Here is a 12,183-nt window from a genome sequence, read left to right as displayed (position 1 = left end):
AGATTACCACAAGGTCTTCCCAAATAGTGCCAGGCTTTGCCAACGCCACTACCAGTGAGCCCCAAGATAGTTAAAATGTGGGGTTTAAAAATTTAGATATACAAGTAAACTCGAATTCCCTAGTTTCAGCAGAATCATTTGTGTCACCGCGGCATTGATGATAAGCGAAAGCCAACGAAATTCAAAGTTGTCAAGTACTGAAAGAACTAGAGTTATAGTTTTTTACATGATTATTGCATTTGGTCTTTAATGCTTCAATGCTTTTGTGAAACTGCAAAAGAAGCCTTCCGGCTTTGAAATACAACCATTTTTCCACACAAAATACGATCGCTTGTTGGACAGCTCCACCTGCAGAAAAATATAATCCCGAATATATTATTTACTTTTCATGCTAGTGTTTGGGTTATCTATTCGCAGAAAACATAATTCAATAGCTTATAACAAAGGGCACAAAAGAACAACAAAACAGAAACACAGACCATCATTCTTGCTTGTCACAAGTATATCTGTAAAGCAAGATACCTTGGCCGGTATACAAGGATAGAAAAGGGAGGGAATAATATAATTTTCTTTCATATGTTTGGCAGGGAGGAAGTCAAAGGAAACAAAATTTATTTCAGCAGTATACCATTATGAGCTTACATGGAATATCAATATTGTCATGAGAAGAGGTAGACTTGTAAATCCAATCTCAATTGTACTTCCTCTTCGTCTTATACTTTCCTATATTTTGCTCCTAATATGTTTTTGGAGGTCAAGAGAACGTGAGGCCAGCCACTCAAGAGTGCTGTAAAAGGATTGCTTCATATGAAAGGTCTATGCCTCTGAAACTCAAAGACGAGTAACATCACTGAGGCACATATACAGTTGTTAAAGGTGCAAGGTCTATGAAGGTATGGCCTTTTCTGGGACCCAGGTGTGAAGCACAAGTGTGTGCTTGACTAAGGTAAGACTTAACAAAATATATAATAAAAAATGAAAATTGAATAAAATTCAACCATATTTATCAAAATTACTAATATATAAAAGCATTAATAAAGAAAGCATGCCATTCAAGAGCCTTGTGCTTGCAACAAGGCACAAGCCTAAGCTCACAGCTGAGTGACTAGTGAATGTAACTTGCCTCTCGCATAGAAGTGTTAGAGTTGGAGCCTGCTGAACCTAAAGCCAAAGACACACCTTCAATAACTATGCGTGCATGCACCTTTAAGAACTATGGGTGCATGCCTACAGGCAGAGGCGTGAGGCCGGAAAAAGCATGCCTCATAAACCTTCACTACTTTCAAGTCTTCTCATGACTAAAGGCTACCACTAACAGACTTGGAATGTCATGATCTATTAGAATTTGATATTGACGTGCTGGAGAACAACTGGATTTTCATCTCCATATTTGAAATTGTGTCGAAACTGCCACTCATGAAGACGCCTATAGTTAATCTTTCAATTTCTAGTGTTCACACACCTTAAATCTCAGCCCTGTCTGCCATCTTTGCATTTCTTTTATTTCTCTCTCATCTGCTATTGCTACGTCTTCATTCACTGTTATGCTCTATTTTATTTTCTAAATTTCTGACACCTGTCTGCTCTTTTCTTTGGGAACTTCTAGCCCTATTTTTGCATTTCTGTTCTGTTTTTTCTTTGAATTTATAACCATGTCTTTTTCGTACTTTTCAAAAAATTCCCAGTGTATGTTCATTTTCTTTTGCAAAGTGGTTAAACTTTTATTTTGAGTAGCAAAGTGGTTATTCGTTTACTTTGACATGTCACATATTTGAATGTTCAATTTTTCCAAATTGATTAATTGGTTTATTTTAATAAATATGTCATGGGAATTGTTAATTTTTTTTAAAGATTTTTTTAGATAGCATTAGTTTCTTTAATTTTGTTCTGAAGGTTGAGTAGTAATTTCATATGTTATAAGATTTTTTTTTTACTGATTTTTTTAACAATTTTTTTTTTGCACCTCATGTTACTCAGGTGAGAGCCTTGCGTCTAGACTCCAAAATCACTTGTGATTTAATGCATTTTGAGCCTTTAATAACTATGCCAACCAAGTAACTAATTCTTCATGTATGTTTTCTTGTAATTTTTCTACAATACCAAATCATGGAAAATTAGTTTCTATGCTCTACTTTCCCTCTCCCCATCCAAACTTTTCCATCTTTCTTTTGTCTTCCACTATGCATATTATCAGATTCAGAAATAAATCATTTGGTAAAAAAGATAATCAGATGAATCAACTGATTGCAGAAAATAAAACTCACAGTTCATATGTTCAACCAAAAATAACTACAATCAAAACTATGGAATGGCTTAGTTAAATCATCATTAACTATGCCTGTGTTATTTATTCAATCATACTCTCCAAGTCCACTGACAACATTCTACTTATCTGTTTCCAAAAAGTGACAGACTAAGATTTGTCAATTCCGAATAAAGGATAATATATCCTTTCTGTTCAGCTAACATCATAACAGATTACTGAATTTTAGAGGGAAAAAAAGATTCTATAATACCTATTCTGAGAGGTAGATGTTTCCCAGCTTAACCTTGAAATGGGAAGAAAATTTGTACTTTGCTTAATAATGCAACTCGTTGCAGTCAGACATTGCAATTCCAACAGATACGGTGAATTTATGAGCCTAATAATATCTAATCAATGTTTGATATATTTGCTAGAATTCAAGCATCAATGTTGGTGAGAAAAAAAAAAAATCCAAAGAGACCTCCCAAATCCTAATATCATCACGTAAATATACAAAATGAGGAATTGTGTTCAGATGATAATAAAAAATAAAAATTACCATTCTGGGAGAATAGTTAGCAGTGCCAAAATCTCAAATGAACTAGCAAGAACTTAAACAGCAACCACTTGTTCTAGACTTAATCCAGCTACTGATACGCAGAGAACCAAATTTAGGAAAACAATTAATAAACAATCAATTAAACCAAATAAAAAACATGGAGCAGTCCAATCCTCTACTCACATTATCTAATCTTCTCCTTCCCTGAACTCCGCCTCGCCGCCTCCTTAACCTTCTCAATGTAACCTTCAATTGGAGGAGTCAAGGTCGCCATGAATCTATTCACTGGAAACGGCGTCAAATCTGGAATTAAAGCAGCCTGCTTCAAATTCTCTGGCAATGCTTCAATTGCCTCCTTCTTCAACCTTAAGAGGGTCGACTCAGCTGCTTGTCTGGCCCTGTGCTTCCTCATCAAAACTCTGCTATACTCCTTGGCCAATCTCTTCCCATCCTCCTCAGTGAGCTCATACTTGGGTATCTTATCCACATCCACCAATCCAAGAGCTATAAGGTCGAATCCAGGAGTACCCATCATCATTGGCTCATCAGGGATCCCCATGGCTTGCCTCCCTCCTTTCTTGAGAATTTCTTTCTCTCGCCGCCTCTCATGGCTTTCAAGCCCCAACTTCTCGCGCTCGGCTTCACGGGCTCGTTCTTTGGGCTTGAGGAAACGAACTGGAGTAGGGGCATTGATGCATTCCTCGTATAACCGGTACTTCTCGGCGTCCTGACGCGAGAATGAAGGTGATTTAGAAGGATCTTGACCTTTGGAGCCTTTCTTAGCTGAGATTTTGTTGCGTTTCTTGGGCTGACCATCTTTTATTTTGCCCTTGCCTTTGGCTGTTCCGCTAACAGAACATCGTTGAAGGAATTGGTGAGCCAGTGGCGACAGAGGTCTAGCTCTTGTGATTCGAAACATTGTGGTTCTTCCTCTTCTTCTTCTGTTTTCTCTATTCCGCTGCTCGTTGGGATCGCTTAGAGGTTTACTATCATCTGAGGAATTGGGAGTATTTGTGATTCTGTTTGGCGAAAAAGAAAGCGAGCGATTCCAGTGTTTGGACTTCCTGCCATTGGTGAATTGGGTGAGAAAAGGTAATGAAGGGATTAGGGTTTTAGCTACAAATGGGCCCGGTTGTTATGGACCCAACTCCATTCTCTGGCCCATGATTAAAGTCCATGCAAAATTATTGATAAATAATTTTAAAAATATTTAAGTTGATAATCTATTTAAGTTTTTTCGAATTACTGTAATTTTAATTTTTGAGTAAACAATTTTTTTTAAATAATTTTAAATATTTTTGGATTACCAAACTTATTATATGGTTGGTATAATTGCAAATAAAAATAAAAAATTTAAAAAGATCCATTTATTTTATTAAAATATTTTTAATTTTCTTTTATATTTTACTATATTTATAAAATTTAATTAGTAAAAAATATTTTTATAATTATTTTTAAATTAAAGCCTCTATATCTGAATTATTTTCAAGTAAATAAATGCAACCTAAATATCTATTTAATTAATTTTATAATTATTAAGTACAATAGCGAAATTATGAATTTAACTAGCTCAAATGAAATTATATTAATTTCTAGTTATTAAAAAAAATAATTCTCCACAGTACTCATCGACTTGCATTAGAACCGGTTCGTTTTGTGGAGGGCGACACAAGATCCGAATCTCGAACGTGGGACTGGCCTGTGAGCAGCTTCAGACGAAGTGCACTTCTTTCTCCTCTTCCTTGTTCTCAAATTTCCTAATTTCAAATCTCTATCTTCTAAAACCCTAATAAATTTCATCAACTTCACATCCTCCTTCCAATTATCCGCCCAATTAGCGAAATTGTGTAGTTCCTGGAGTTCTCTTTGTTAGGTATTTTCCTGAACTATTGAAAGCAGCAGGTGGGGGGAACCGTCGAGTGGCAAAATGTTGGGCGGATTGTACGGAGACCTCCCTCCTCCCTCGTCGGCAGAGGAGGATAAATCCACCACCAATTCCTCCACCGTCTGGTCGAGCAGCACCTTGATGGCGCCGCCGACCCTTCGCAAACCTTCTGCAGCCTTAGCGACGCCGCAAGCCATCCTAAAGTCCCAAAACAAGACGAAAGCCCAAAATTCTGCACCCAAAACCATAACTTCCCCAGCGGTGGCGCCGGTTCCCACTGTGCTGCCGGAAGAGCCTGCACAACCGGCGCTCGTGGGGGTTACTTCTGTGGTCATCGAGGAGTATGACCCAGCGAGACCGAATGATTATGAAGAATATAGGAGAGAGAAGAAGAGGAAAGCATTGGAGGCCGAGAGAATGAGGGAACTTGAGAGGAGGAGGCAAGAGGAGGAGGAGAGAGAAAGGAGGGAGAGGGAAGAAAGGGACAGGGAAAGAGAGAAGGACAGGAATATTTCAGGGGAAGAAGCTTGGCGAAGGCGCGCGGCCATGAGCGGTGCTGTCCCAAGGTCACCATCACCACCTAGTAACGGTGATAGATTTACCATTGGGAAGTCGGAAACTGCTGGATTGGGGGTTGGTGCAGGTGGACAAATGACTGCTGCACAGAGGATGATGGCAAAGATGGGTTGGAAGGAGGGACAAGGCCTTGGGAAACAGGAGCAGGGGATCACAACACCACTGATGGCAAAGAAGACTGATCGAAGAGCTGGAGTGATTGTGAATGCGAGTGAGACAAAGCCAGAGAAGAAGGTGAAGAGTGTGAGTTTCAATGGACCACCTACTCGGGTTTTGTTGCTCAGGAACATGGTATGTGTGCATTCTGAATTGTTTGGTGTGCATGTGTTTGGATACTCTCCAGAATTGCTGCTTATGGTCATATGAAACCCATCTCTACTCATCATAGCTAGGTGGTCGCAACTAGTATAACTGTAACATTTAATTATTCCAAAAGTATTTTCTACACGCAAAGAGTAATATGCTCATTATGAGAAAACTAGTGAAAGCAACTAATTGAAATTTAGTAATATTTTTTGGAGTTTCTAGAGTCTTGTTAATCTGTTTCATTGATTTGTATAAAGTTTCTTCTTTAGTAAGTACCAAAGTTTAATAATAAATCAGCAGTCATTATTTTTGCTGCAGTACTAGGAGGTTCACCGATATCAGGCACAGTGTTGATCTGGTAAAGTAAATGTTAGGGACTTGACTAACTTCCTTTATTGTGTTTGTGTTGCCTCGGTAGTCAGTGATCAATAAAGGTGCATCATGGTTATTTGCTATATATTCAGCCTGCAATGCCATTTGAAACAGAGAAATAGGGAGAGGAAAGGAGAGAAATGGATTGGATTGAGAAAAGAAACAGAAAGGGGAGGAGATTTAGAGAGAAAATAGAGAAGAAGAGATATTTCTTGTATTTGATTCTTGAATGAATCTTCCTTGATACAAAACTACCGTATTTATATGTATTCTTGTAAAGAAAGAACATTCCCACCACTATCTAACTAATTCCAGTTGACTCTACTAACTTCTATACTCCTCTTTTTATTACAATTTCAGCCCCAAAGTCCCTTATTCATTTGTAACCTCCTTCGTTCTCCTTGTCATAACATTATTGTTGCCTTCTTTTTCTCCCTTTTTCCATAATGATTTGCTCTGGTACAACAAAAGAGTGGGATACATTTATCTATTCAGGTAGTATTAATAATTCATAAGTAAAAATGTGTCTGTCAGTATTGTTGTAGGTGATTCTGGAAAGGTGCCTATACATTCAGCTATTTGTTTTAGCTGGTTAGCAAGTAGCGATGCCTATGATGATCTTAGAAATAAGATCTGGTGTTGCTAATACATCAACTAGCTTGTTGTTCCTTGGTAGGCTATTTATTTCCTACGTCAAGACTTAAGTGGGTAACCAATTTAAAGCATTCATTTTTGTGGACAACGTTTCATTGCTTGGGCACTGGGGAGAGAGCTAGCATTTATGATAGAATGGGGCATCCCAATTTGCAATATACAGTTTTTTGAGTTATAAATAGTTTTTTTTTTGGTTTGTTCTCATGTTTACAAATTCTAAACCTTCCTTTTCCTTTCTTCTTCTCTTTTTTTATTTTTTTATTTTTTAAGAGTTGGTGGTCATCAAGTTATGCACCTGGTTTTTTTTCTCCTTTATATTTTTATGTTGTTTGCTTGTCTTCTCCTTTTCATCCATCATTTGGTTGTACGTGGCTATAGGCATGCATAGTTGCCATTAATGTTTGTGATTTTTGGGGTGGCTTTTTTTCTTTCAAAAAATATGTTTTCCTTTATAACTCTCAAACTTGATTTTGTTTATTGATTCTTTTATTTTTTGAATTTAGTTGTTGGGGGGGGGGGGAACATAAATAGTCTAGCTTTTGTCAATTCATAAATTGTTATTAGCGAAGGAAAACTTTTGATTACTAATATGTATTTTTATAGTTAAACAAGGTTAGGCGAGTTAAAAAAATCTATTTGAAGGATGAGGTTTTCACTCATGTAGAAAATGAAGAAGAAAAAGCAAGTTAAAAGAGAATTTGGAGGAAATTGTTTGATTTTTCACTCACATCTTTTGGTATATATACAACTAGTCTACTACACGAACTAAAATGGCATGTTATGTATTTACGACACATATGTCTAGGCATAAGCACCACATACAATCACAAAACTAATTAATTCACGCAATCACAACATTTGTGGGTATGACATATTTGTATGTTTGAATGAGCATGTTGAGAACAAAAGTAGCCCCATTATTAGTTCACTTGGAAAAAAAAAAAGGGACTTGTTGTTCAAGGCTGACATGACTCACAATCTAAATATGACAAGATGGGGAGGTTGAAAACTAATTTTTGGAGTTTGGAGATACTTTGATTTCCAACAGAAGCAAAGACAATGGGAGATGTTGGGTTCTAGAGATATAGTCCTTGTCAATGGTAATTACTATAAGGTTTATCTTTAAGGGTAATTTTTTTTCAAAATTAACAGCTTAATCTATGTTTCTAAATCACTCAATTAAAACGTGTTGTCTTTTGCAAAATCAAAATTTTTAATTCTTCAGTCAAATAAAATGTTAGTCAACTTTTAGCGTTGGTTGGAGGGACTAAAGTATGACCATTTAAAAATACGGGGATTAAATAATATATGTAATTAACATTATAAGGCCTAAATGGTACACTTATTTAAGGCAAAACAAGTTGATTACTGTTTTCTTTGACAGAATGGATTAAAGATTTTGATCTCCCAATACAAGGATGTTTTAATTAAATAATTTAAGAATAGGAACTAAATAGTTCATGTTGACAAAAGACAGAGACCTAATAGTAATTCAATCTATCTTTAATTGTTTATACTACTTGACCCAAATAGCTAGCAATGTCTTGATGATTCTATTGCTAGTAGACAAGGTCTCATGCAACCTTATATATGCAATGGATATAGTATTTTAGCTTTAATCCAAACCTTGCAATAGGTTTTATGGCATTGAAATAACAGTGAGCTACTTAGGGTTGAGAGGATACCATAAGAGGCTACATGATTGTGCATTAATGTTTACCCAAATTGTTTGATAAGTAGCGACCATGTCACTATCAATTTTTACTTTCTAAAAGCATAGTTCTGTGATGCAACCCAATATATGTAGTTACTAATACCTTGTAATTTAACAGCAGTATGTTGGTGTACTAGATATAGTAGATTAGAAAATGTGTTTAGAAGTACCTGTACCGGAAGAGGCTGCCATAGTAGTCATGTTTGGGCAATCAACAATCTTGATTAAAAACGAGTCATAAGCTTCTTGATTAAAAACGAGTCATAAGCTTCTTGATTAAAAACGAGTCTAACAGCGTAAGCTAAGGTAGTAATAAAAAGATACACTAGAATCCCCAACACCCAATGCAATTCAGCAATAGAAACAACAATAGCCAAACCAGAAACCAACGAAGCAAAGAACAAGTCAAACTGAGGCAGAAACCATGTCTGCTATAAGAAACCAAGGAACCTAGAAATGAGAAAGCAGAACTGCAACTCAGAGATGCAAATGCAGAACTTAGACCCAACTTGAGAGGGCCGAGGATTCAAGTAGCCCAGTTGTTCAGTATCGGCTGGCTGGAGTTGCGTATTCAAGGTGGCCTGAAGACGGGGCTGATGCTCGCTTATGCATCGGTGTGTGGTAGAGGGCAGAGCTTGTAGCAGTGTGTGGGTGCAGGTGACTGGTTTTCCAGCTATGAGCTTTTGGGGATAGGCCAATCAGCAACCTTGAGTGCTGATGAGAAGGGTGGCGCAGTTAGAACATCTCTCTCACCCTACCAAGTTGAAAGGGTAGTGGAAAAACAAAGGAAGAAATTATGGGCTAGCTCTGGTACCAATACCATATAGAAGAAGAAGAAGAAAAGAAAAGAAAAGAGAATGGGGAAGAACTATTCCCTCAAGTCTTAGTATATTGTCACGGCCTGAATGATTCCAACCCAAAAATCACTCGAGCAATGCAACACTTAGCTCTCTAACGTGAACTAAGTCAGCCTTACCCTTTTAATACGCAGCGGAAAGCAAATAAACGGTTGTAAAGGGCTTAAACAGCTCTTAGGGGGTGAAGGAAGCAAAACAACCTAAAACTAGCAAGAAGGAAAGAGAATTGGGGAAAATGGCTTTATATTACACTTGGAAAAATTTACAAGACAAATAATACAAGAAAGCTCACAAAGTCTCTACAAAGTGATTACAAAGTGTCCTTATAGCTCTTTAGGTGTAGGAGGCTTCTATTCTTTTTAAAAGAATGCAAATGGGGTATTTATAGGCAAAAAAGTATGTTTGGCCGTCTAAATCATGTGGTTGGTGATTTGCCACGTGTCTGGTGCTGTTTGGGCGGTCTGGGAGCTGTCTGGCACGTTTTGGAATTTTCTGGCGGATTCTTGCAGTTATGAACCTCGTTTTGGCATGCCATAGGCATGTGCACCCTTGGCCCGCCCGCGCCTCTCTGCACGCGCCTCGCAACTTCCACCAATGCCTGGTGAAACCTCACAGCTTCCAGAAGTTTCACGCATCCTTTAGTGCGCATGAACCTCGTTTGCGCGCACGTTCTGCCAGCGTGCCCAGTGAACCTCATTTGCGCCCTTCTCGAACGTTCCAACCCCATTGAACCTCATTTGGGCTGCCACACAGGTCCAAATGCAGAATTGGCTCGAACAACCCCGAAAGCCATTTTTCCTCCAATTGTGGAGATCCTTAGTCTCTCCTTTGGACCGTGACAATATACACTTGAACTAAAAATGGTATGTTGCAGGTTTACAACACATATATACAGGCACACTAACAACACTAATTACTAGAGTAAGATATTTTATATTTTAGGTTTTTGGAAGCTTTAGCATGATTTGTTGATATAATTTTGGGAGTAAGATTTTAATGACTTGATTTTGATTAAAAAGATTGCTATCTTGTTTGACACCTAGATAGTTGGATTCTGTTATTATGTTTGCATAATTATGTGTATTTGGGTAAGTGGAGAAGCAAAGTTAAGGCCATGAGGTCTCGTGGGGGAGGTTATTTGCAAATATATGAGGAAATGATGTAGGAAATTGTTTCCCTGAAGACTGAAGTGGCTATGGGTCTTTGTACAATGTGTGGAAAGTAATTGTGAAACAGGTGAATTATAGTTAAATATAAGTTCCAGATACTCATGTAACTTTATGCTAGAGATCCTCTAAACATTTTTTCATGGTTATTGCCCGACTTCTGAAGACTTCTTTTGTAATGAAAAGGAAAGGATGGTATGTTGTACATCAATGTACAAGGGGTGGGAGATGCATTGAATGTTTGGAAAGGGGTGCCATCCTCTTTATCATAATCATTTACTAAAGGGGATCCTCTGATTTCTGCAACCCAGATTAGTTTCAATACTGATTCTTTCAAGCTGACTTAGCCATGAGCCATTCATGGCAAACGATCTATCACAATTTAGAGGCAACTCTTCTTCACTCAGAAACTGTATAAGCCTCTGCTAAAACAGATTGTGGATTGGTTAGTATTTGCAAGTATTGAGTGGCTGCCTGCTTTTCATAGTTGCTCTGAATGTTCCTTCCCCGCGAAGTCAGAGATTCGGTGATAAAACTTTATTGCATGTTTAGTGAGTTAGTTTCTCTTTTAGTGCCTTTATTGTTCTAGCGTGATAAGAATTAATCTGATAAAGCCGTAGTGTGTGCGATGACCTATTTTCTGCCTTGCGTTATGCAAATTTATTTTGACTGGAGGTAGATTTTTCAATGTAATTGCCATTGTAGTTTCTTACACTATCTTTCAGTTGGTTTCTCTTTTTTTTTTTTTTTTTGTAAAGGATAGGCAATTTAATGTCTTAAAATCAAATGTTGTTACGTGCTTTACGTTTGATGAAGAAATGAGAGCAAGTATTTTTACATGCTTCCCTTTTCTTGCAGGTGGGTCCTGGTGAGGTAGATGATGAGCTAGAAGACGAAGTTGGATCGGAGTGCTCGAAGTATGGGACAGTTACTCGGGTTTTGATATTTGAGATAACAGAGCCAAACTTCCCGCGTGATGAGGCAGTCAGAATTTTTGTAGAATTTGAGAGATCAGAACAAACAACAAAAGCATTGATTGATCTTGATGGACGGTTCTTTGGAGGTAATGTGGTTCGTGCAACCTTCTATGACGAGGAAAGGTTCAGCAAGAACGAATTGGCTCCCATGCCAGGTGAAATCCCAGGTTTTTGACACAATTTTCCATGGCTATTTCCAAATTTACTCTTAATTGGGTTCCCAGTTGGTTAATATGGAGAAGTAAGCTGTGTTGTAAGTAGGTTCAATTTAGGGTTGGACTTAACGAGATTAACCATTACTTGCATGGGTGAACTGTTACAATCTTATGAACACTACAACGGTTTTGCTCACTTTCTGCTCATGAAACTTGAATTATTCTTAATCGACTTTTAGTTCATGAGATTTGATAAAATTAATGCTTCTAGTTTTGTATTTTTAGATTTAATTATTATATTTAACATTTAATTTTGTTAACCCTTCATATTTTCGTATATGAGATTTAACATTTTCTAAAAAAATTTGTTCTAAAAATATTTTTCTAAGGAAAAAAAATATTTTTAGAAGATTTAACTTCTTCTACGGAGAAGAACGTTTTCATAAAAAATTGTCAAAGGAATTTTATTTACTTCGAGAAAAGTTTAAAGTATTTCCTTTTTCAAAATTGCTTTCTTCGTAAAATTTTTCTAAAATTTGTTTAGGAAAAAAATTATTTTCCTGAAAAATATTTTTTTTTTTTTGAAAATTTATCGAAACATGTTTTTTGAATTTCTAAAAAAACTATATAAACTGTTCGTCAATTTTGTTAAACCTTCAGAATTGTATAATACTTTAATTTAATTACAAATACTATCATCTTTTTGTGTGCTTTAGT

The 12,183-nt window shown here is 36.9% G+C and overlaps 2 protein-coding genes across 2 annotated transcripts; one reads left to right on the top strand and one right to left on the bottom strand.

The window, feature by feature from the left end:
* Positions 1–123: 123 nt before the first annotated feature.
* Positions 124–3,888, bottom strand: LOC110616667. Its single transcript, XM_021759110.2, has 2 exons — positions 2,988–3,888; positions 124–348 (listed from the first exon to the last, which is right to left on the bottom strand). The coding sequence occupies exon 1, from the start codon at positions 3,721–3,723 to the stop codon at positions 2,989–2,991; it is 735 nt and encodes a 244-aa protein (XP_021614802.1). The 5' UTR covers positions 3,724–3,888; the 3' UTR covers positions 124–348; position 2,988.
* Positions 3,889–4,430: 542 nt separating this feature from the next.
* Positions 4,431–11,750, top strand: LOC110617542 (DNA-damage-repair/toleration protein DRT111, chloroplastic). Its single transcript, XM_021760401.2, has 2 exons — positions 4,431–5,556; positions 11,193–11,750. The coding sequence occupies exons 1-2, from the start codon at positions 4,732–4,734 to the stop codon at positions 11,484–11,486; spliced, it is 1,119 nt and encodes a 372-aa protein (XP_021616093.1). The 5' UTR covers positions 4,431–4,731; the 3' UTR covers positions 11,487–11,750.
* The last annotated feature ends 433 nt before the right edge of the window (positions 11,751–12,183 follow it).

Source organism: Manihot esculenta, chromosome 6 (assembly GCF_001659605.2).
Source record: "Manihot esculenta cultivar AM560-2 chromosome 6, M.esculenta_v8, whole genome shotgun sequence".
Lineage (NCBI taxonomy): Eukaryota > Viridiplantae > Streptophyta > Magnoliopsida > Malpighiales > Euphorbiaceae > Manihot > Manihot esculenta.
The sequence above is the reverse complement of the archived record's forward strand: the minus strand, read 5'-3'. Positions and strand labels throughout refer to the sequence as shown.